This window comes from Colias philodice, chromosome 13, assembly GCF_061535455.1.
Source record: "Colias philodice isolate Cphi_HAF_F1 chromosome 13, ilColPhil1 Martin Lab GWU primary, whole genome shotgun sequence".
NCBI lineage: Eukaryota > Metazoa > Arthropoda > Insecta > Lepidoptera > Pieridae > Colias > Colias philodice.
In genome coordinates, this window is record NC_143098.1 from 9,984,896 (window position 1) to 10,010,000 (window position 25,105).

At 34.7% G+C, this 25,105-nt stretch overlaps 2 protein-coding genes across 6 annotated transcripts in view; one reads left to right on the top strand and one right to left on the bottom strand.

Moving 5' to 3' along the window:
* Positions 1-543: 543 nt before the first annotated feature.
* LOC149483616 (uncharacterized) lies at positions 544-13,233 on the bottom strand. Of its 3 annotated transcripts, none has more exons than XM_089702740.1 (8): positions 12,554-13,233; positions 10,128-10,396; positions 7,011-7,847; positions 5,674-6,015; positions 3,652-3,756; positions 3,120-3,209; positions 2,519-2,752; positions 544-1,592 (listed from the first exon to the last, which is right to left on the bottom strand). In XM_089702740.1, the coding sequence occupies exons 1-8, from the start codon at positions 12,828-12,830 to the stop codon at positions 1,551-1,553; spliced, it is 2,196 nt and encodes a 731-aa protein (XP_089558866.1). In that variant the 5' UTR covers positions 12,831-13,233; the 3' UTR covers positions 544-1,550. The 3 variants fall into 3 exon arrangements, with proteins under 3 accessions (XP_089558866.1, XP_089558865.1, XP_089558867.1); XM_089702739.1 differs by having other exon boundaries at positions 3,652-3,759; XM_089702741.1 differs by lacking the exon at positions 3,652-3,756.
* Positions 13,234-13,849: 616 nt separating this feature from the next.
* The window catches only part of Cdk12 (Cyclin-dependent kinase 12), a 220,360-nt gene continuing 209,104 nt past the window's right edge, over positions 13,850-25,105 (top strand). For 2 of the 3 annotated variants that reach the window (XM_089702749.1, XM_089702748.1), the window contains exons 1-12: positions 13,850-14,139; positions 14,413-15,209; positions 16,492-16,655; positions 17,413-17,533; positions 18,123-18,239; positions 20,563-20,686; positions 21,031-21,162; positions 21,644-21,841; positions 22,373-22,510; positions 23,276-23,393; positions 23,999-24,111; positions 24,382-24,501. In XM_089702749.1, coding sequence (XP_089558875.1) covers positions 14,461-15,209; positions 16,492-16,655; positions 17,413-17,533; positions 18,123-18,239; positions 20,563-20,686; positions 21,031-21,162; positions 21,644-21,841; positions 22,373-22,510; positions 23,276-23,393; positions 23,999-24,111; positions 24,382-24,501 — 2,094 coding nt within the window. In that variant the 5' untranslated portion in view covers positions 13,850-14,139; positions 14,413-14,460. The remainder of the gene's footprint in view (positions 14,140-14,412; positions 15,210-16,491; positions 16,656-17,412; positions 17,534-18,122; positions 18,240-20,562; positions 20,687-21,030; positions 21,163-21,643; positions 21,842-22,372; positions 22,511-23,275; positions 23,394-23,998; positions 24,112-24,381; positions 24,502-25,105) is intronic. The other variant, XM_089702750.1, reaches the window with a different exon arrangement.

Below are 25,105 nucleotides of genomic sequence, written 5' to 3' on the forward strand. Positions count from 1 at the left end.
TCCACTCAACATACGTCATGTGACGTATGTTGAGCGGTATTTTTTAATGGTTTTAAAGTGAAACGCATCAAACATGCCTTCGTGTGTGTTACGATATTGCACAAATAATACAAATAATACGGAAAAGTGCAAAGGAATAACTTTCATCGTTAAGTACCTAACTAAATAATAATTTTTAAAACTTAGTTAGAGCAAAAAAATGGCGCACAGATTTTGTTCGTGGTGTCTCCTCCATACGTAGTAATATTATCTCAATGATGTAAACTCATTTTTTCATATTCACACATATAGGACATTTATTTGCAATGAAAAATACTGGGAAAGGGTTTGTAAACAGTTATGAAATACTGAAAGTATGTTTATTATATTATTTATTTATGTATAGCCATTATTTTTTGGCCTGGAAGAAATCGCTTTTAAGCGATAAGGTCACCTTTTGTACTTCGCATCCAAACAGATATATATTATACTGTACATTGTAATATTAAATGGTGTGGTACAATAAATGATTAAATAAAATAAATAATAATAAATAAATATTTATAAAAATTAACTGTTTCTTCATATATATTAATGTTATGTGCATATTACGCTTCCCATATTGTCTTTTAAGTTAAAACGAATCGACAAAAAGTTGAATATTTCATTAAAATCGAGAAATATACTATCTTAGGCGTAAACAGAAACTATTATATTGTGCGTATGAGATGTCGATCATTTTGCGTGATAAACTTTAATCAAGAATATAAAAAAAGAGGTAAAAATATTATACATATAATAAATTTTACAATATGTATAAGGTAATATTTCTTGACTATTTTCTATGATACAAGTTTTGCTTAGTTTTGAACAAGAATCTAGTTACTAGATGATGATGTACAAAAATGTTACGAAATATTGAGATTTTTTACAATTTTTGATGTTACAAATTAAATTTTCTCTATAATAATAAAATGACTAAAGTTTATCACGCAAAATCGTGCACCTTTTACGCGAGGAACCATTGTATCCTAGAGAGATTCACCCATTATGTATATAAGTTCTAGTATTTTCATTGCATTCAGACGAACAACACGACATATCCTGTTATCAAGGTTTCTTTTTAACTAGGTATCTTTTGGTAATATTATTATTGGTGCAATTAACACGTTGTAGAAGTGAAGCCAAAACTAAAAATATTGGTTTCAAGACAATAAGACGAATGTTAGATTTACCACGAACATAAGAATCACTGTATAATGCTCCCCAATTTATGTGTATGTCTCTTTCTACTATCGCTTTCCTGTTTCATTGACTTTCATAATAAGTTTTCATCACGTAAATTATTTGACCAGAATTTTTATACACTAAACACACACAGAAACATTGGGAAAAGGAATTTTTTCATATCCACCACATTCACAATTATTAAAATTGTGACATCTTTGTCTATATTATCCATCCGAATACAATGAAAACACGTTACAATATAAATATATAAGGCAAAATCTACCGCCCGAGTACGCGATCCTATTTGTTCTAACTTATTTACCTTAAACAACTCATGCCGTTCAACCGGAGCACATTTCTGAGTGATCGTCCCACGCTGCTACCTGAAAATGTTATTTTAAAAATTAATTATAATCAAAACTAATAAATATTGTTGAAGTGAAACTTCTTTATCGGGGTTGGAAAAAAATTTATTGAACATTTTTTCGTTACGCGTGACATTTTTCCGTTACGCGTCATCTTTTTCTTAACCCTACCACGCGTAATTCGACGTATTTCTGTAAAGTTGCATATAGTAAATTATTTTTTGAAAAATAAGGTTATAAAGAAGTTTCACTTCTTACGTGTGTACACTAGTACACGCACACATTTTTTTCTCATATTTATAAGTGATCCAGACTCTTACGTTTTTATTCATTTAGGAATCTCACGGTACGGATTCACTCACACTAGTTAATGTCTGTTTACCTTAGGTGATAAGAACACGTTTGTTAGCTAGTAATATTTTATCTCCCCCGATATTGTGCCGAACTTCGTTTGGAGGAGTGGTTTTGAATGTGCAGTTCGTAAGTGTGTGTGTGCGTATTTTATGCGTAATTGTATGCGTAACGGTTGCGTATATGTGTGTATGTTATGCGTAAATGTGTGCGTATTTTATGCGTAATTGTATGCGTAACGGTTGCGTATATGTGTGTATGTTATGCGTAAATGTGTGCGTATTTTATGCGTAAGTGTATGCGTAACGGTTGCGTATATGTGTGTATGTTATGCGTAAGTGTCTGCGTATGTTAGTCGTAAGTGTCTACGTGTGTTAGTCGTAAGGGTCTACGTGTGTTAGTCGTAAGTGTCTACGTGTGTTATGCGAAAGTGTCTACGTATGTTATGCGAAAGTGGCCGCGTATGTTAGTCGTTAGTATCTGCGTATGTGTGTGAGTATAATTATTATGTATGTGTGCGTATATGTACGTACAAATATGTATGTGTATTCATATTTGTGCGCGTATATGTTTGTACGTGTATACACACGCACCTGGCACTCCCGGCTGCAGTACCACTGGTTGGCGCAGCCGGCGCACACGAACTGCGCGTCCCTCGCCCTACATCCCTGGCACAGCGGCGTGTCGTCCGCCGCTTCGTCTATCACGAGCCGGCCGGCGCCGGACGGCGAGCCGCCGGACGCGCCAGATGCTCCGGACGCGCCGGACGCACCGGACGCGCCGGATCCGGCTGCTTCGCCCTCGGACGCGGGGCTTTCCTCATCATCCTGGAATTGGAGAGAAAACCATGTATGTAGATATAAAAAGCAACTCTACTCTCAAAGCTGCACCTAACAGACATTTAGCAAAAATTAATTTTCGGACAATCGGCACGTAAGAAACCATTGTGAATTGAGAAATAAAGGCTTTTATTATTTTATTTATGAAACAACTGCAAGCGTTTGTGAATGGCCCTTGCGTTGCGTTGCCCTAGCGTTAGGAGATAGTTGAAAATTTAACAGGCCGATTTAAATTTGACGGTCACTTCGATAGATTAAAATCTTTGGAAAAATAGAACCTAAAAAAAGGTTATCTCTACCTGCTCTTTGCTATTCGAGAAAGTAAAAAATAAAAATAATAGTAAATGAAACTTACCAACTGCACAACTTCCGCTTTATCTTGTGCTTGTGGTTCCGGCGGTGGGGGTGTCGGCTGCACCGGTGTTATCGTTATTTCGCCACAATTCTGCACAAATTTTACCAGTTTTCATAACAATAACTAAAAAACATCATTCCCAAATTTTCAGTTATATCAGTCGCAATGCCGCATACATAAGCATGCACAAGCATTTCGTCAACAAACTGTTTATGTCATTATCGACCCCCATTTATAATACTGTAGTGCATTATGCTATGATTAACATTTAGTGAAGTGATTCGACATTAAGAACTAGTGTTGTACTGCAACAAATATGAAAATGTGGCTTCGAATGCTTTTGTTAATCAATGAGTATTGCCATTTACCAAAAAAAAAAAAAACAACATCGCAACCGCGCGAAACACCTCACTCATCTAAACTAAACACAGGCTGGATATAATTTTGTCTTAAAACTAGAAATTTTGAATTTGGAATGATCGAGGCCAATTCGTACACCAATTGCGTCTTATTTCCTTACGTCATATGGTACCTTGGCCTGACCGAAAGTTGGCAACGGTGGTGCACTCTGTGTTCCGTCCGGTGACGTAAGCAGTTTTGCCAACGTCGGCGAGTAACTCTGAGACGCAGGGGACGCCTGCTGGAAGGTTGGCAACACTCATTCAAGCTAATCCAATCATTTCAACTTGGAATGCGTTGCGGGATGGACGTGTTTGCTCGACTTTGCCAGATTATAAAACATTTTTTTATTAAATCGTATTCAGAGTACGCCCTTTCTTGGTCATGCTAAATATAGGATCTATAAAAGCTAAATAGATTAAATGGTTTCATTTAAATATGTACGATAATATTGCAAGCTAAATGAAAATGATAAGCAGTGGCATTAGTAACATGTGTGAATTAAAACTATTTTGACGCAGTTAAATAATTTTCCTTCACCGATTTGTTCAAAGTATCAAAATGTTTTCGTCAACATAATAGACCGGGAGATACTGACACAAAATTTCGAGTCATTTGTAACAGGATGGCGGTTCTACAGGGGTCTTAGTACGCAATGACAAAAAGAAAAACGACGGCGTGAACGCTGGTACCGGCGGCTTAGTCGCGTGGGCGTTAGTCGAACTCATCGGAAAAATAGCGAAGTCAAACGATTTGTAACACAAAAATTTTAGAATTTACCGATAGCCCATAAAAAAGAAGTAGGCGGTAGTGTCATGCCATACTTTTCCGGTGTGACTAACAGCCCGCCATACCGACGCGAATGTGTTGATTTAAAAAAAACAATTCAACCATTTGTACCAGGCTAACTTTTGCACAGGTAACCATCGTCGTGCAGCCATTTACGAAAATCGCCATGCCATACCTTTCGGACGATTCCAAATGGTCGCCATACCGCCGAAAATCTGCAATTTTTTTTTTTCGCCGAACCATTTGTAACACCCTAAATTTTTTTTTCAACAACTCCTGACTGATTATAAATAGAAGTGTGATAATGCCATACCTGTGGGAGGTGGCGAATGTGTATAAGATTTTTTTTTTATTGTATGATTTTATTCGTATTTTGAACGATTTGTAACAGTATGGCATTAATCTTTCCTATAAGTTTGAGGTTCAACAAATATAAATACAAAATTTCAAAGATCTAGGTGGTAGAAATCTTCACTTCTATAAATTAATAATAAATTTATTTATGAAGTATGGCAGCACTTTTTCGCCCTACTAGAAGTATGGCAAATATAATAATGGTCACATTTTATCAAATACTCTCCAAAAATCCAAATGCAATACTGGTACAAAAAGTTTGGCGAAAAAAAAAATTTTTGCAGATTTTCGGCGGTATGGCAACCATTTGGAATCGTCCGAAAAGTATGGTATGGTGATTTTCGTAAATGGCTACATGACGATGGTTACCTGTGCAAAAGTTAGCCTGGTACAAATGATTGAATTGTTTTTTTTTAAATCAACACATTTGCGTCGGTATGGCGGGCTGTAAGTCACACCGGAAAAGTATGGCATGACACTACCACCTACTTCTTTTTTATGGGCTATCGGTAAATTCTAAAATTTTTGTGTTACAAATCGTTTGACTTTCGCTATTTTTACGACGAGTTCGACTAACGCCCACGCGACTAAGCCGCCGGTACCAGTGTTCACACCATCGTTTTTCTTTTTGTCATTGCGTACTTAGACCCCTGTAGAACCGCCATCCTGTTACAAATGACTCGAAATTTTGTGTCAGTATCTCCCGGTCTATAAATGAATTTCAAAAACATGAATGGATCTATGGAAACTCGTTCTATAAGAAAATGTATAATTATGTTGTCATAGATACTCAGAAACTTATCTTTGGAGTCATAGAAATTGTTTATTTACAATTAATCCCATAAAAAACAATATAATATTATACTGACAGCCGAATAACGAAACATTATTTCCCACCTATTTATTCTCCAATTTTTATACCTACCCTCATTCACAAAATTTTCAATCCGATTCAACCATCAAAATAGTTTTATTCCATTTTGATCCTTACTCCTTTCTTCACCATACATACCTTAGTCAAAATCCCGTGTAACAACGAATTCTGCTGGCTTTGTCCGGTATCGTGACTCGTGGTGACAGGCAACAACGAAATTTCTGGGTACGGCGGTGGAGGTGGCAATCTTGGGCTCGGAGAAGCCATTCTCTCCGCTTGCTTCTGTATGTGTTCTTCGTTCCTTTCTGGCCTTCGTCTCTCTGGCCTAATGTGTTCTGGCCGCGGCATATCCATTCTACTGGGCATCATGCCTGGTTGCTGCATGTTCGCGAATTGAACTAGCACGTCTTTAAATGATAAGCCGTTGGGTAGACTGCCCACTTGCATTTGTTGGAGCCGTTCGAGCATCGCCTTTTGATTCTGGAATTGTGTTCGTGTCACTTGAGTGTGGAAGTTTGTGTTATATTTGAATGAAGTTTATGAGGTAATGCTTTATGGAAGTAAGGTCATATTTAGGATAAATAGGAGTCATGTCTTTAAGTATTTGTATTGTAAGATGCGAAAGATGTTTAAAGTAGATACAGAGCTTGAGCTATGTTTAGTAATAAAGCAGATAATATTGTTATGTGTTGGATTTTTGTATAAACTAAGTATTACAAGTTAGAAATACTGATCAGACTTCAAAATTCTGATAAAAACTACGTAAACCTTTACGTACATAGTTTTCTATAATTTGCGAACGTCAGTACATATGTAAAAAATAAAATAAAAGAAACCGATTTTTCAAAATCGTAATTATGACTTTAATCACCTTCAAGGAACTTAATATCATTTCAAATGAAGTCCATTAAATGTTTTCTCGATAATTCAAGTATTTATTTGTAAGAATAAATAAAAGAATGTGCGCAATTACGTATTACTACGAATCTGTATTACATAATAACAATAACTATTAAAAAATCATTCCCATCTGTATTCATTGAATATTCCAGAAGTACATCACAGATTAACAGGGCCAAAGTTTATTTAATCACTATAGTTAATTTTTTCTAATACCCAATAGGGGTTTTGGTAGTCTTCAAAACTTGAAAGGTTATTTGATCCTTAGAGATAAATGTGCAGGAAGAAATTTCGCATCACACGCAAATTCGAAAACCATGTATTATTGGTTACATGAGTATGTTTATTACATATTTGGTGATAGACAAAGTTATGTACACTATTGTTTGTGTGTAAAGAAAGATAATAAAATAGGTACATTTTTAGTTGAAGGTATAACAGCAGATATACTTGTGGGATCGAAACATATATTAATTCGTCAATTCATAAATATTGAACCTTAACTGAAAGAAACATACTAAGCTTCTTTAAAATAAAAGAAAAACATTATCTAATAAATAGATTGAGGCACTTACCATATCCAAATTATTGAACAGCATATTTAGGTTTCCTAGATTATTGACACTATCCATTTTCGGCGCTATCGGCCTTGGGTTCATGATATTAGGGTTCACTATCGACTTCATTCGTCTGCCTCTTCTGGGAGTTATTTCCGGATTCCTCTGCCTATAGTCCGCTATTATTGACTTCACATCTTTAGTCGGTCCTTGACGGCCCATCGGCATACCGTAACTAGACGGTAACTGACCGTTCATATCTCTAGGAAACCCTGGTAATGGTCCAGGCATCATTAAACCTTGAGGGAACATTGGTTTTGACATCTGCTGCATATGCGCAGTTTTGTCATATGGCGGTGGCAAGCCTGACATCAAGTTAAAATGCGTTGTTACTGGCATTACAGGTTGCATCATGGGATTGAGTGATCCAGGTTGTTTCAACGCTAAACCGGATATTTCATCGCTTTTATCTATAGCGAGGTTCTTAGCTTGGTTCAGATAGTCGAATGGATCAGTTCTCTCTGCTCCATTAATGTCAGCCGACTTCTCGAAGGATATCACTTGTTTTCGCCTTAAGAGCCGTAGTAGAATTTCCTCTTTGACCTTTTTAAGATGTAATATATTATTCCATTCATGTTCTTTCTTTTGAGCTAACTCGCGTAACGTCTGTATTTCCGAGAGCAGTTGTTCCGTATGCCTCTGTATTTCGTCCACGTTGTTCTTAGTTGCCGTTTGAATGTAATCGTTTATCATAATATCGTGTTGTGGAAACGTTTTCTCGACTTCTTGGCACAGTTTCTTTAGAGGCGACTCCGTGTCCACGTCTTCGCTGGATCGCCGCTTTACAGGTTCCTCCTGTTTTTAAAAGGTTTAGATGTTGCAAATTAAAGTTATAAAGTAATATATTGGGCTGATATACAATGATAACTGGAAAATAATCGGAATATTACAAATGTTAGATTATTTAGGGGGCGTTTGTAACAACCCTGCTATGGCAAAGACAAAGACCTACTTTGTGTAGTTCGTAACAACCCTGTTATCAGTGGCGTGCCTAGGGTGTAAGGACTGGGCAAGCCCAAATTTTTCAAAATGTTTGATGGATACCCTTTTCATTAATAAGATACCTACCTAGGTATACTGTGTAATTATGTTCGTTATAAAACTTATAAAAAAATAAAACCGGCCAAGTGCGAGTCGGGCTCGCGCACAAAGGGTTCCGTAGCAGCAAATATAATAAATTACAGTTAAATCAACCTATCTCAAAAACTATAAGAGATACTTTGATCAAACCAAAAATCGTTGAAAGAGTTAATTAGCATGCATCACCTCTATTTTTTTTAGAATTTTATACCCCGTAGTTATAAAAATAGAGGGGGGGGGACATACTTTTTACGACTTTGAGAGCTGATATCTCAAAAACCGTTCACTTTAAGAAAAATGTTTTTTAGAAAACTTTATATCATTTTAAAAGACCTTTCCATTGATACCCCACACGGGTATGTACATCTAAAAAAAAAATTTCATCCCTCAGTTACATGTATGGGGGGCCCCACCCCCAATTCTTTTTTTTACTATTTAGTGTCATATTTTTGTAGCGGTTCATACAACACATATTCCCATCAAATTTCATCACTGTAGTACTTATAGTTTCCGAGTAAATCGGCTGTGACAGACGGACAGACGGACAGACGGACAGACGGACATGACGAAACTATAAGGGTTCCGTTTTTGCCATTTTGGCTACGGAACCCTAAAAAGTGAACATAATATTACCTACATGCTGAATCAAATCTTTTAAATTTTCACGCGCGCCCGCAAACAGTTGAGTCAAACGTTTATTATTAAAATCGATAAATTATATAAAACTGTATGACATTATATTATTAATAAAATTGTACAGATCATTTATATTCTAATTCAAAACGCCAATCTTTCTGAAGGAAAGATTTTATAACATCGGAATTATAGAAAGTAGGTGTTTGTTTTAGAATTCAATTACCTAACAGCTACTTTTCTATGGCAATTATTGTACCTAATACAGAAAGGCGTTCTTGGCCAAATAAATACTTATACGTATTTCTTAATAATTAATACGTACATACCTATGAATACGATTTAACGATGAGAAAGCACGCTCCGTGGAAGAACTACCTACTACCTATTTACTAGCAGGAATCGTAACTACCAAAATATGTGCAAGTTTCAACAGCTGGGGAAAGGCTTCTTCTAAGCAATTCTCATTCATGAAATCGTTTGTAAACATTACAATTAAAATTTCGTTTATGTGACTTGTACTAGTTTCGGTAATGCACAAATCGGGAGTTGGTTTTGATGAAGAAATTAATTGTTTTTCAGTAAAGTTTAATGATTTTACCTTTCCCCCGCTGAGCACAAAGCAAACCACCACAATTTACAACACAATCTGCAGTCGCGACACTTATTTTACAACAAAATTCGAAAAACTTAACCTAAATTACACCGGTATATTCACCCGCTCAAACAAACTATAATTTAACAATAATATTCACGACGTTCGTTCGCGCAATCGTAACTATCTTCACACTGTTAAAGCCGGGCATTTTTTCCCTTAGAAATTGCTATAGAGTTCTATAGCTAGGTATGTATCTACTCCGACGAAATTTCATACGTTAGAAGAGATGAGCGCAAAGCCCGGTAAAAGCCCACGCGTGCAAGCGAGACACCGCACTGTTTATAATCCATCCAATTTAGGTTGTAACGTCCAAATAAAAGGTACGCCGTACAACCTTATTCCGATAGGAAGAAGGATGAAATTAAAAAGTTTACTCGAATTCGTCATTATTTTATGCTAGGCGTATTATACATATATTATATTGTAGGTGAGTTTTCATTGAATTCGAAGCAGATTATGAATTGCTCATTGCGCGCGAATATTCAAACGTGAATATATGTAGTTATTTTTCTGTCTCGTAGCGAATTTCTAAGGCAAGCCGGGCTTTTCGGCTTGTATGAACGTACCGCCACTGCCTGTTATGGCAAAGACCTACTTTGTGTAGTTCGTAACAACCCTGTTATGGCATAGACAAAAACCTACTTTGTGTAATTTAAGTGCTATCTAAGAAAAAAATGTACATTAGAATGGTCAAGAAATCTTACCTTAATATCCCCATTAACAGGCTGCGTACTTTTTGGTTCCTTATCTACTTTCTCAGTTGGCGCTTCCAACATTTGAACATCCGTCTCACTCTCTCTTTTCTCTCTCTCTTGCTTTTTCTCCTCTTTGCTTTTCACTTCTACCGGTGGCTCTTCTTTCTCGCTTACTATTGCTACCTCAGGCTCCGTTGTCTCATTCTTAATTTCAACAACTTCTGGAGTTTTTGCATCCTCTTGTGGAATTAAAACTTTAGTGTCTTCTTTAGTAGTTTCTAAAACAATACAAGAAATGTAATTATCTATCCATATAATTTTCATGTTTTAATTGATTTACAAATAGGCCTACCTACCCAAAGCTTAATGATCATGGTCTTTGGCAATGAAAATTTTTTCAGCTCTTTCTATTTTATAAGTTTCACTTACATAATGTCAAGAATGGCTGACCAGACGTTAATGTTTTTCTATTTTGTTAGATTTGTCTTGTCTTTAGATTTGTCGTCTGTTATAAAATTACTTAGGCAGACACAGGATTAATGTGTTTATAGATATATGAGACGAATTAAGCATTTGAATATTACACATTTAAGAAAGGTTGATTTGCAGAGCTTAATACATGAAGCAAGAACTTGGTACCCGTTTTTACAACAAAAATTGTGCCATTTGAAGAGTACGAAATTTGGCACAATATCACTATCACTACATAGTATAAAACAAAGTCGCTTTCTCTGTCCCTATGTCCCTTTGTATGCTTAAATCTTTAAAAATTCGAAACGGATTTTGATGCGGTTTTTTTTAATAGATAAAGTAATTCAAGAGGAAGGTTTTAGTATATATAATTTATTAGGTTTTAGACAAAGCGGGCGAAGCTGCGGGCGAAGCTGCGGGCGGTAAGCTAGTAATTTTATATAAAAAAGAAGTGCATAATGCTAATGCCTTTTGGAAATAATGCATAATGTAATTAAATCAATATAAAAACATAACACAGTACCATAATATATTTACTATTTGGTTTACAGCTATTGTTGAATTTCAGTCCCAATACTAGTAAAAATAAACATAAATATGCAGAAGATAATAAAATATATCTGTTCATTTTCAAATGTCAACAAATATAATAAAGAAATTCTAAGCAAGTCTACCACTAAGTTAAGGTCAAGGAATCTATTATGATAGATTCCTTGAACTTCACTTAGCAGTTAATACTTTTAGGTATGACTATAGAAAAATGTAAAAATCATAAAAATGAAAATTCTAAACAAATGTCGGAAAAAAAAGGCACAATTGTTTATTATTGATAAGCAATTGTATATCCCTACTAATATTATAAATGCAAAAGTAACTCTGTCTGTCTGTCTGTCTGTTACGCTTTCCTGCTTAAACCTCTCAACCGATTTTGATGAAATTTCGCACAGACAATCTTTAGAGCCTGAGAAGGCAAGGCAAGGAAGAACATAGGCTACCTTTTATCAAAACACCACACAGACAAAGCCGCGGGCGGAAGCTAGTTGAAGAATAAAGAAGAACAATGTTGGATATTTAAGTAGATAAAAGACATAATTTTATTACTTAATCTACTTTTATATTACATTCTAATATTCATTTATAAGAGACAAAAATAATGTAAGCAAACTCTTCTATAAAAATAAATAAATAAATATTTCAGGACAATTTGCACACACGGCAAAATCTAATCCCATACTAAGGTTTTGCTCGTGTTATGGAAACCAGATGGCTGATAAACATACATATATAATTTTTAAATAAATACTTATATAGATAATTAACACCCAGACACAGAGCAAACATCTATGTTCATTGTTCATCACACAAATATTTGCTCTGGGTGGGAATCAAACCCACAACCTCTGGGTTGGAAGGCAGGGCCACTACCAACCAAGCCAACTGGTCAGTCAAAAATTCTTAAATGTATGTACATAATTTATGTGCACTTGGGTAGAATAATACACAAGAAAACATTTAATTGGACCGTTTATTATTTATGAATTAGTCCTATTTATTCAATCACTAAAAATATTAAATATTTATTTTGCAGTAAATGTTTTCCATCAATTAGCTCATATAGTGATATCAACTTAGCATAGTAGAATTTGATTTTTTTTTTAATGGACATTTTTAATTCATTCAGTTAATTACTATTTCCCTATTTTTTATGTACTTAGTTTAGAGAGTTTACACCATTATATTTCATTCGCATTTCACTTAAGTACACATTTAGTATACAAACATTAGATAATTATAATACTACTTATGTACAGCAGCTGTATTAGTGTATTTAACATTATAACACACTAATAAAAATAAACAAATATCAATTATGAACATCATGACTATAATTAATGCTGCACTATGGATAAAATAAAAGTGTACCAAGCCAAGTTCTGAATTCTAAATAAGAAAAAAGATCTTACCTTTTGTTTCTTCCTGTTGCTCTCCCAAATCACCACCTTTGCTTGCACTCTCGCTTAAACTCTCTTCTTTGGCATTATCATCACAGTTACCCGCATTCTCATTTGTTTCCGCCTTATTATCAGCGGTGTCTTCTGCTTCCTTCGCGGAGCTCATTTCTTCGTCGATGCACAATGGATCAACTTCATTTTCACCCGAGTTCTCCGGCAAGGGCGACTCCGCAGCTCCCACTAACCGGTCTTTCGGTGAATCCACTATTTTAATATCTATATCGTTCATGTTTATTTACATATTTCCGAATTTGTTACGGTGTCAGCATGCCGAATATTTCTCAATACTTCGACTCGCAATCATAACCATAGTTATGCACCACAAAACCAGTCAAATACACCAGGTGTGCGCCTCTTGCGTTAATATTATATATATTTAATTAATATCACTAAAATATTTCAAATCTCTTTCCCATATTGGGAGACTTCACAAATTCGCGATGAACTCAAGCCGTGCACACAAATATATTTATAAGGTATATATACTTTACACCAATATAATTTATTTGCGACTTTATTACGTTATTAACTGCAGTTTGCAAATTAACTTCAAACAAATATATTCTTCTAAAAATCTAGATTTAACTTTGATTATTGCAAAAAATAATGCTTCTGTATCAGGGACGCAAAGCAATCGCACGCAGTCACAGATAAAAAATATTGACTTTTGCAATTCTCATTTCTCATGATTCCGGTCTTTTGAGTTATGTCCGTATTTTAGCTGTTAATTAAGTCAGTAATAAAATGTGAATTGGCTTGCTTACTGATTATAATTATATAAAAAGAAACTATATAAAAATAAACAACACAACACAATTATTGTTTGAGTTCTAATTTAAGCACACTTTAATGAAACAATGGAATAAACTGTAAACGATTTTCTCCAAATCGATTCTTGATTTTATAAATAAGTTAAGAAATAATGTATTAGAAATTAATGAAATTAGTTATAATTTATTTATTTAATTGGCGATTTTATGAAATATCTTTCACGATGAGAACTGAGAATTAATAAAAAATAAAACTATTGAACTTGAAGTGATTAAAAATTACATTAAACGGAGAACAGATTATTATTTAATTGCAAACTTAGTCCAATTTCGTACCGATAATCAGTAAGATTACAGAAGTTATGAATAATAAAAATAAATAATAGCAAAAATATTAATTTGAGATTTTGACAAGTGAATCGGTTTAAAATCGACTTCTCGGCATTCGAGTAGTTTGATGTTGTTTGTCGTCATATGACAACACCACAAAACTATGATGAAATGCAAAAGCAAATGGCTGACCAGAAATCGACATTCTTGAATCCGTAATAAAATAATCCGATGTTATTACATGAATAATGCGCTTTTTATGATCATGATTAGCAAAATAAAGCTCATAAAGCTTTAAAGAATTAGAATACAATAATATTGGCTGCATAAAATAGCCATAATATAAAGAACTAAAGTCCTGCCTAAACCAATTTAGTCCTAGTATTTTTGCAAATCAAAATCGTGCTTCCCATGGACCCACGTCCGTTTATTTTTGAGGTAAGTCATTTTTATTTATATTTTGTGTAGTTGAGTGTAATTTTCTGTCCTAGTCTTTATATTAGACGCAATTAAGTAGATTTATAGATATTTATGAGGTCTATTTTTAGCACACGTAACTGTTCATTATTTTGGCTTTGATAATAAAAATAGAATTAAATTTTAATTTTGACTCCTATATATTTGTAATATTACAGATTTTATTGTAAAACGATTTCTAAAAAAAAAATGTGTCTTTGCCTGCCTAGTGAAAAATTTTTTTTTGGTTTCCAGTTGATGTAGATAAAACTGGCAGACACCGTGGAGCAGCCGTCGTCCAGCATGGAGCGGAGCCACGACAAGCGACATAGCAAGCACCACAAGGAGAAACATAAGAAACATTCGCACAAGAAGCACAGGAGTCATTCCAGCGGTACCCACGATCAATCTTATGCTACTAGTAACTCAGTTAAACCCCTGGTGGAGTATTCCGATGTGAGCTCCGAGGATCTGTCGGCCCCGGAGGCCGGCGAGATCGAGAGCGAGGCTAGCTCGATCGGAAGGCACATTGCCGACGACCTAGATAGAACCAGGAAATCCCACTCGGTCCGCACGTTTCTCGACAACAAGATATCGGTCACGACCACGAGCCGTCGGGCCGCGGACGAATACGCTCTCATCCGTGATTCTTCTTCGGCAGCGAGGAAGAAGCGCGACCTGGACTACGACGATGAGCTGGAGTTCGATCGTTACAAGAAGAAGGGGAAGAGAAAGAAGGACAAGAAGAAGAAAAAGAAAAAGTCCAAACATCGGTCGAGGTCCGCAAGCTTAGAGAGCGTGTCGCCAGACGACCACTTGCTGACCGAGACCGCTAGGCCGCCGACGCCGCAGCGGTACACACAAGTGCCTATTAGCGAATGGGAGAAACCGTCCTCACCGCTCCATAACGGTTCATGTTCTCCTGTCTCTCCTACGACTCCGCCAATATTGCGGGACAGACATGACATATCACCGAGGCATAGGATTGATCATCATGAACCACACAATTTATTACCATATTCTCCACTACATGAGAGATCTCCATTAATCAGGTAAATCACCAATTTATCTCTTTATTAATACCCATATAGCATTTACCAACATTTAAAAATATGCATAGTGTGTGTTTTGTATTAACTTAAATATTCTGATAATCTTATCATCATGTAAACAAGCAATATCTCAGACTTTGCACTATAAATAATAACTCTACTGAACCAACTAAATTAAAAACCAAAAATATGTTTTACTTTTATGTCAAGAAGTTTTAAGTTCTATTTTAGTTTTTCTATCTCTCATTACCCATAGGTAAGTTCATATTTGCTCATACACTGCAATTGCTCATACGAGCAAATTTAAACTTGTCAAATAAATCCACTTTTTATTACTTGGAACAAATTATATTTAGACATGGTGCTAATAACTAAAACAGTTGAAGCTCTATTTACCAAGCTTTTAGATACTGCAAGAAAAGCTGTTTTGGAATAAGAAACTGTGTATGTAACAATCATTTTATAGTGCCTAATCATTAACAAATTTAATTTTTTTTCATGCAATCAGTATTGACTTATGGTAAGCCTTTTTATTATTTGTTTGTTGTTAATATTAAGTTAGATATTGTAAGATTATTTATTTCATAGTATATGAAATCTTTTAAAGATGTTTCTATTACTTATATGTGTTACAGTCAAAACCCTTAACCAGTCAAAAACCTTATTGACCGGTAAAATTAGTCAATAAGGTTATTGACTAAAGGTGTCGGTCAAAACCCTTCTGACTGATTTTATCTGATAAAACGCAAAAAAACTCAATAAGGGGTTAAGATACATTTATACCGTTGCATTATGTTAAGTTGGCTTTGTTATGCCAACAAATGCATTTTGAAACTTATTTTACATAAAGGAGAATAGAAAGGTTATCAATAATCTTGAGTCAAATCTAAAGTCTAAATAATAACTTGAGCTGTTTAATATTATGCACTTTTCAATTGTAATATGTTGTTATATTTCATGTAAATATTGAAAATATAAAAACATATTACATATTTACACAACTTAACAGTAACCAATTACGTTTTTATGTCTTTTAATAGTTCCCAGTCTCTGCTTATATTTATTTTAAAAACATTGTGTATCTTACCTCTTATAACTCAGATTGTTTGAATAGATTTGGTTTTGAGTCTGCTTGGATTATTATAATAACTGTTAAAAAAATTATAAAAAAATCTTCCCTGAGGGCCGATTGACTAGTATTATATTAGTAGATTAATATTAGTAGATTAGTTCTAATTACTTTAAATTAGAATTATTCTAACAAATTGCCGACTATTTGCAGCACAAGCAGAAGGCGGCAGAAGTCTTCCACACCGCACACACCCTCTATTCCACCGTACCATGATACTGTGACTATAGATTCTGATAACGAGGAATATGAGAGCCGTCGCAGGGAATACTGGCATGAACAGCACAGGCTGGCTAACGAAGTTATGGTTATATCAGGTAAAATTATGATTTTGGTGTATAGCTAATTCTAAACAGTGGTCTTGCCACAAAACAAACACAGACTAACTTTAAACCAGGGATCTGTCTCTTTAATAGTTGTCTATGTGAAATACGACAAAACCAGATTAAAGAGTGAGCTTAAAGTTAAACCTCGTCTAAAGTTTTTTTGTGGTAAGACAGTAAAAATTTGCTACTTTGTGTTAAAATCTTGGAGATTATTATCGGGACTAGCTCGCAAGAGACATTTTTTTGGAAAGTTGTATATTAAATTAGGTAATGTGTGTTGAGCATAATTGTAAATAATACTTCTAATGATTTAATATGCCGTATTGGAAAAATCAACTTTATAAGATATAAGATTATAGACTACTTTATTAAGCTGTTCTCTCTTATCAAAACACGCCCTTGCGCACGTTCGCGTTAAGATATAAAAGCTCTTCTGGCTAACATCGACAGTCACCACACACAAAAAAAAAGACGGGTTGCACTTCGGGAGTGCCGGCAGAAGTGAAAACTTGATTATTAACGTTGAGCATGTTTGATATTTTGGAATGGTATCCGTCTTACGCTTTTTCGATCAGGTCACGTGTCCTGACGCGAGTTTAAGATTTTATACCCATTACAGAAAAAGTGCTCAACGCCGCTAAAGAAGTTTTCACTAAAAAAAAAATCAAAACAAATGAATTTTGAATTGACCAATGAAATAGCCTTGAAACAATACCCTAAATAATTAAATGTATATTATCGTGCACAGACTCGCCGGTGCACGAGTCGCGCAGCCGCGAGTACAGCCCGCGGCGGCACCGCAAGCGCAGCCCGCACCGCCGCCGCAGCCGCGAGCGGGAGCGCCACCGGGACCATCGCCTGCACCACCGGTAACTGTATACTAATCATTTATAATTTATTTATTTCTTTCCAGAACATGTACATACGAAACATATATGTACCACCCCACCACAAATAACCAGAATTCTGTAGCATAGCTATCTAAGGATGGAGGACGTAGGACTAGGTGGTGTTGCCCAAGGGCCCTCAATTCCTACCAGTAAATCTCGACTGAACTAAGCTTTCGAAAATTTATCCCATTGCCAAAATTAATATGATGGGTTGTGATTTGACGAGTGATAATCTGCCTTTTTTGAGGGTCTTGGGACACATAACGAAATAGTAGGCACTATTTTGTTACCTGGCTTCGCCACTGCCAGCATTACACACGTCAATCTGCAATACATTTACTTATTGCATATAAAATGTTACAATAAAATAAGTTACAGTTACAATGTAGTCCTTCCTTCCTAATTCTTTCCTTTTTAAGGATTTATGAGAATCAATCCTTTATTCCTATACCTTCCTATATCCTAACCTACTAATATCTAACTAACTAAAACCACCAAGAACATATTACAATAACATTTATATCTACCCAACCTTATAATAAAACATACAAACTATTGTACTCATCAGGTCTGACAGCCGCAGTTCGCTCAAGCGTCGCCGTTCAGCGTCACGCACTAAGCGACGCTCGTCGTCACCGCCGCGACATCGGACCAGGCATAAGGAGCCCAGTCGGGATCGGCATAGGTAACATTATCTAGATACATTGAGATATACATATGGAGACGACACCGCCTACATCACTTATACACTAGAGTAGATAATTTTTGAAACAAAAAAAAATCGCAGTCGGATGAAACCCATTAGAAAAGGAGGAGAATACGATAAAAATGTAAGGAAAAATAAATTACGGTCAATCCGAGTTCGGGAAGCGGGAGGGGGGAGCTTTTAAGAGAAAAAAATGTTTTCTCTCGATTTCCGACAAAACTACAAGTCCTATAGAAAAAAGTTCAATGGCAAAGTTGTAAGTAATTAAAAGTTCTACAACTTTTGTATTCACAATTTTTTCACATAACCTAAAAATTTAGGTGAAAAATTCAAAAAACCAAGTTTTTGGTCTTTTATTTCTATCTACTTCAAAATTTATTTTTTTTCTACGAAATTTGGTGGAAACTTACTTTATTATGTCCCAAATACACTGTAATTTATTTGATTGAAAATATTTATTTTTTCGCCTTATTTTGAATTAATACCAAAAAAACAACCTAATTTTCAATGGAAAAGTCACCCGTCAAAATATCAGCTTTTTTCAAAAACTTGGGGTGCCTTTTATTCATTGAAATCTCTACTTTCATATGGTGTAAAAAAAATAAACACCACCATAGTAAATGTTCTCAGGAAATGCATACAAACAGTCTGAAAATTAGCTTTTACTAAATCAGGCACACTTCTCGAACTACCTGAAATGTTTTTATCGACATCATTTTGCTTTTGAATATGCTGTAAAATATTAAACTTAGAACAGATAATTATTTTTCTTTTGAAATATTACCGAAAAGCCGATACAAGAGAAGATATAGAGTTCAAGAAGTGTGCCTGATTTAGTAAAAGCTAATTTTCAGACTGTTTGTATGCATTTCCTGAGAACATTTACTATGGTGGTGTTTATTTTTTTTACACCATATGAAAGTAGAGATTTCAATGAATAAAAGGCACCCCAAGTCTTTGAAAAAAGCTGATATTTTGACGGGTGACTTTTCGATTGAAAATTAGGTTGTTTTTTTGGTATTAATTCAAAATAAGGCGAAAAAATAAATATTTTCAATCAAATAAATTACAGTGTATTTGGGACATAATAAAGTAAGTTTCCACCAAATTTCGTAGAAAAAAAATAAATTTTGAAGTAGATAGAAATAAAAGACCAAAAACTTGGTTTTTTGAATTTTTCACCTAAATTTTTAGGTTATGTGAAAAAATTGTGAATACAAAAGTTGTAGAACTTTTAATTACCTACAACTTTGCCATTGAACTTTTTTCTATAGGACTTGTAGTTTTGTCGGAAATCGAGAGAAAACATTTTTTTCTCTTAAAAGCTCCCCCCTCCCGCTTCCCGAACTCGGATTGACCGTAATTTATTTTTCCTTACATTTTTATCATATTCCCCTCCTTTTCTAATGGGTTTCATCCGACTGCGATTTTTTTTGTCTTTTCATTATTTTCAAAGGCTTCTACCCCAGTCTATTATGTTCCGCTCAACATACGCCATATGGCGTAACTGCACGCTCATCTTTTATTTGTTTTAAAGTGAAACACATCAAATATGCTTTTGTGTGTGTTACGATATTGCACAAATAATACAAATAGTACGGAAAAGTGCAAAGGAATAACTTTCATCGGTAAGTACCTACCTAGATAATAATTTTTAAAACTTAGTTAGAGCAAAAAAATGGCGCACAGATTTTGTTCGTGGTGTCTCATCTATACGTAGTAATATTATCTTAATGTCTAGATATAAATAATTGTTTAATTTGCGAATAAAACGAATTTATAAAAAAAGCGTGTGCACACGTGTCAAGTGAAACTTCTTTGGCAAGATGCAAAGATAGCAAAATCGTCGCCTTACTCCAAGACGTGACGGTATTGCCATGACGCGACATTGAAATTTTACCCAACGCCCTTAAAGAAGTTTCACTTCAAAAAGATTTGACTGATTATCATGATTTTATGTTTATATAAAAAAAATTGCTAGTCAACTTATTTTACGTGATTAAATACAAGTGCCATCAATTTTCTAGGAAATAGAGGTTGACATGACACAATTTTTAAACATACTTTTTGAAAAATTCGGCCACATTCCACCTCATTCTTGTTATTAATTTTTTTTTTTTCAGTGAACAATAGGGGTTTTAATTATTTTAAACACTTATTTGTTCTAAAAACATTTACTAAAAACTTGCTTTATTGATCTTTGAAGTAATTATTGCAAATCGAGCTTTAAACTTCAAAAACAAAACATTTCCTAAAATGAAGTTTTTCTTTAATTTTCTATACAACTATATGTTAATTACAGAAGCAGGCACGACTCGCCGAGCCCGCCGACTAATGTTCTGCAGCGCAGAATAGACTTTAAAGAGAAGATCAGTGATACCAGTCTGTTTGCTGAATTGGTTAAGGACAAGCATAAGAGGGCTAAGGTAGTTTTGATACACTAATAAATTGATAAAGGTGTTACTTATTCTTACGTCAAATTTCTGTTTTTTTTTTAATAAATAATAAGCATCGCAAACTTTTTGTCAATAATCTAATTTCTATTTCGTGGTACAAAGCGTTACAATTTTACAGCATTAAAATTTTACAGAAACTAATTTATAAATAATTATTTACGAAAATATGGAATTTTTAATAAAAAGGTAGAAAGGCTACCAAGCTAAGTGGTCTTCTAATTTAAAAGGACATAATATAGAACCACTATTGTAAGAATGTCGCAATAACAGCAAATTTATAGATTTGCTTAAAGATATAATCTGCTCTTACCCAGAAACTGGAAGAGATCCTGAACCAAAAGGAGGAGGAGTCTCAGGGTGCGATGTCGAGCACGGCGTCCATCAATAACGCGGACATTCTGACTATAGACGAACTATCCAATGCAACGGCTGATAGTTCTACACAGGTAATGTGGAAATTTATAATTAATACTAGCTGTTCCCCGCGGTTTCACTCGCATTGCTCCGCTCCTGTTGGTCTTAGCGTGATAGTATATAGCCTATAGCCTTACTCGATAAATGGGCTATCTAACACCGAAAGAATTTTTCAAATCGGACCAGTAGTTCCTGAGATTAGCGCGTTCAAACAAACAAACAAACTCTTCAGCTTTATAATATTGGTATAGATTAGTGTTGCATTGTGCAAATAATTGATATTGCATGCGGAGACTATAAAATATAAAAAAAAAATATGTAGAAGTATTAAAAATGTCATTGCGGGCAATTAGAATACGTTTTTAAAATAGTAGTTTTATACATTATTCGATGAACAATCGGATTACGTTTACGTTTATTGGATAAAACATCCAAGCATTAAAAAATCGGCCCTTAATAACACAAATATCGGAATGTCAAGTTACTATGATCTAAATATCTATTACACTCCAGGCGTCCAAAGAGAACGGTGACACTCACCCCAAGGGCCAGGACGTGGTGGACATTCCCATGCCACTCGCTGAAGACTCCCAACCCCAACCACCAGCACCACCACCACAGGAACCACCACCAGAACCACCGCAACCACCAGACGAGCCAGTCAGTCAGTCAGTCACCGCTAATGGGGATGCGGAGACTAATGGGGAAGAGGTAAGTAATAGCATAATAGCATGGCAAGTGGTCACTAAGGTCGCATATTGGTCATTATAGGCATTTGGATCGCTCAGTGGTCACTAAAGTCGTTAAATTGGCACTATAAATATAAATATTTCAGGACAATTTTCACACACGGCACGATCTGATCCCATACTAAGCTTTCGCTTGTGTTATGGAAACCAGATAGCTGATAAACATACATATATAATTTTTAAATAAATACTTATATGATAATTAACACCCAGACACAGAGCAAACATCTATGTTCATCACACAAATATTTGCCCCGGGTGGGAATATAATAATATAATCAATAAGGTCGCTTAGTGGTGACTATAAAAGGTCGCTCAGTGGTCACAAGTCACTATAGTCGCTCAGTGGTCACTATAGTCACTGAGGTCGGTTTGAAGTCACTAAGGTCGCATAGTAACCACCAATTTCACAACCGCAAGAACCGCGGCCGAATGATAAAACTAAAGTACCATAGATATTTTCACCCCTATTTAAACATAACTGTTATTTCAGCCAACATCCACACCACCGATCACCAATACAACGGTAAAAGGTGGTAGCGTGGTAGAAAGTGTGCTCCTAAATAGTCAGCAACCACCTCTGCCTAAGCCGAAGAGCCTTACAAAACTGCCCATGCCGCCTAATACTCAGGTATTTATCGATTATTAGCTTACCGCCCGCGGCTTCGCCCGCTTTGTCTAAAACCTAATAAATTATGTACTTAAACCTTCCTCTTGAATCACTCTATCTATTAAAAAAAACCGCATCAAAATCCGTTGCGTAGTTTTAAAGATTTAAGCATACAAAGGGACATAGGGACAGAGAAAGCGACTTTGTTTTATACTATGTAGTGATTAAATTAAATATATAAATATGGAATAATAAACCTTTATTACACATACAAAATGATTATTATGTAAAATGAAATATTTTGAAAATATTTCTCCTATTCATAGTCCTATTATCTTAATACTATTATAAAGGCGAAAGTTTGTAAGTATGGATGCATGGATGTTTGTTACTCTTTCACGCAAAAACTACTGAACCGATTACAATGAATTTTAGCACACATATAGAGGTTAACTTGGATTAACACATAGGATAGGTTTTATCCCGGAAATCCCACGGGAACAGGAACTATGCGGGTTTATCTTTGAAAATGCGGGCGAAGCCGCGGGCGGAAAGCTAGTAGGTTATAAAATTGCCTTTACCAATGAAATATTTTTGCGAAATATTATAAGTTTTTGTAGATATAATGATACAGATAAGTTTAATAGCTCTTTATTAATTAGATGTGCTATTTATTACATCAGTAAATAAAATAATGTATCCAAAAAAAAAAGGATTATTACTAAGTATGCCATTTTTAATTTTTATAACCTAGTTCAAATATAAATTTATTTGTATGTTTTACAGGTAGAAGATATAAAAACTCTAGCTAACGAGAGTCCACTGAGCACTCCCTCGCCTAGTCCCGTGAAAAAACCGGAAAAACCCAAGAAAACTGGCATTATGAATCTGCCTATGCCACCTGGTATGTATTACATTATTTACATGTTTTAGAATAAGTTGTTTAGGTGTTTAAGGAAAATATAATTTCACGTCACATAATGTTTGTTACTGTGGATTTTATTAATTTATTATTGTCTTATTCTTCTTAATTCATATTAATTTTATCAAGATGAAATAATATTGAAACGGGGTACAGGTTTATAATCAAAGATTTGGAGTTCAATATAAATAAAAACTGGTTTCATAGGTATTAAAATTCGCAATTTCTTTGTATTTTTTTCACTTATAGGTACATAACTTAACTACGCGCCATTCCAGAAATAGTAAACGCCTCTTTTAATGTATTTTCTTTCATAATTATTAAAGTGAAACTTTTATTACATCGTCTCAAACTTTTTGGTCTGTGTAGCGCATGTCGCGTGTATCGCGGCTGCCGAGTAGGTATACCTACTCGGCAGCCGACCGTCACGCGACATGCGCTACACAAAGCAGTGTTCGGAACCGTTCGAACAGTTTCACTTTTACCGTGGTTTCATAAAACCACACAACATTTTTTTTTATTCTATTTCATTGAGTTTAAAAAACGTTATAAACAAGCCGTATAATTTATTATTTTTAAATTTATAGTGATACCGGGTTCAGAGGAACTAAGTGGGGATGAAGTGGAGGGTTCAACACCACCTCCCGTGTCCCATTCGGATAGATACTCGCATGTGTTCACCAGGAAAAAGGACAGTAATGTATGTTTTTTTATTTATTTTATATGTTTAAGTTGTAAAAAATGTAGGGTTATCATACAAATTTTTCACGATTACATTACATATTATATAAGTGTGAGCAGATTAAATATATAAGGGACCAATTAAATTAATTTTTCACTTTCTAAATTTAATAAACGTAAAAACTCACACCAAAAATTTAGAATATCTATCTGTGTTCCGAAGTGCTGTTTATTGAAAAATGCATTTTTTTTTTAAATAAACTTTATTAATAAGTAATATCTCTAACAGAGTGGTGCAAAATTAAAAAGGCCTCGCATATTAAAACGACGCGGCTCGAAAGTGGTGCCCGTAGTAACTGCTACGCATCACGCGAAAGACTGGGGAGAGAAATGTGTTGATGGCTTCCAGGTAAGAAATTATCGTTAACTGTTATTGAAAGCCCTTTACCTAATGAGTAAAATGACATTAATAACTTTTTTAAAATAAAACGGGAAATATCCAAAAAAAATACATCAAACACGGGCTTTCAATATCAGTTTAAAGTTTTTTGATATCTGTAATAGTTACGGAATAATCGCCTGTGCACACTTAACGATTACACCCTGCATATTATGTCTTTGATATAATCTTGAATGAATTACAAAAATTGGTACGTTAAGTTACACACTGTGGCTAGATCTAATTGTATCAATTAAATAAAATGATTTTTAGGCCTAAAATATTACCAATAATTAATGCATTAATTTTGCTTTTATATGATTTATATGGGTAATGCCACAAAACGTATTAGTTCAGAGAGCCTATTACAGCATTAAGGAATATATGGAAGATAAAAACCCATGGAGGGTTATCGCGTAAAAACCACAGGACAGTTCTCTGGCATATTATGATAATATACAGTTACATATTTTTGTAAAATTAAATTGTAATACTGATATGATTTAAAAGAGCAACTATGGAGTTTCTTGCCGGTTCTTCTCCATAGATACTGCTTTCCGAATCGGTGGTAAAT

What these genes read in the sequence shown, in the direction of transcription:
- LOC149483616 (XM_089702739.1), bottom strand. Translation starts at nt 12,830, where the DNA reads ATGAACGATATAGATATTAAAATAGTGGATTCACCGAAAGACCGGTTA. An exon ending in GCAACAGGAAGAAACAAAAG is followed by an intron (nt 10,397 to 12,553) that starts GTAAGATCTTTT and finishes GTATTGTTTTAG; the next exon opens with AAACTACTAAAGAAGACACT. An exon ending in ACTGCAGCCGGGAGTGCCAG is followed by an intron (nt 1,593 to 2,518) that starts GTGCGTGTGTAT and finishes TAACATTTTCAG; the next exon opens with GTAGCAGCGTGGGACGATCA.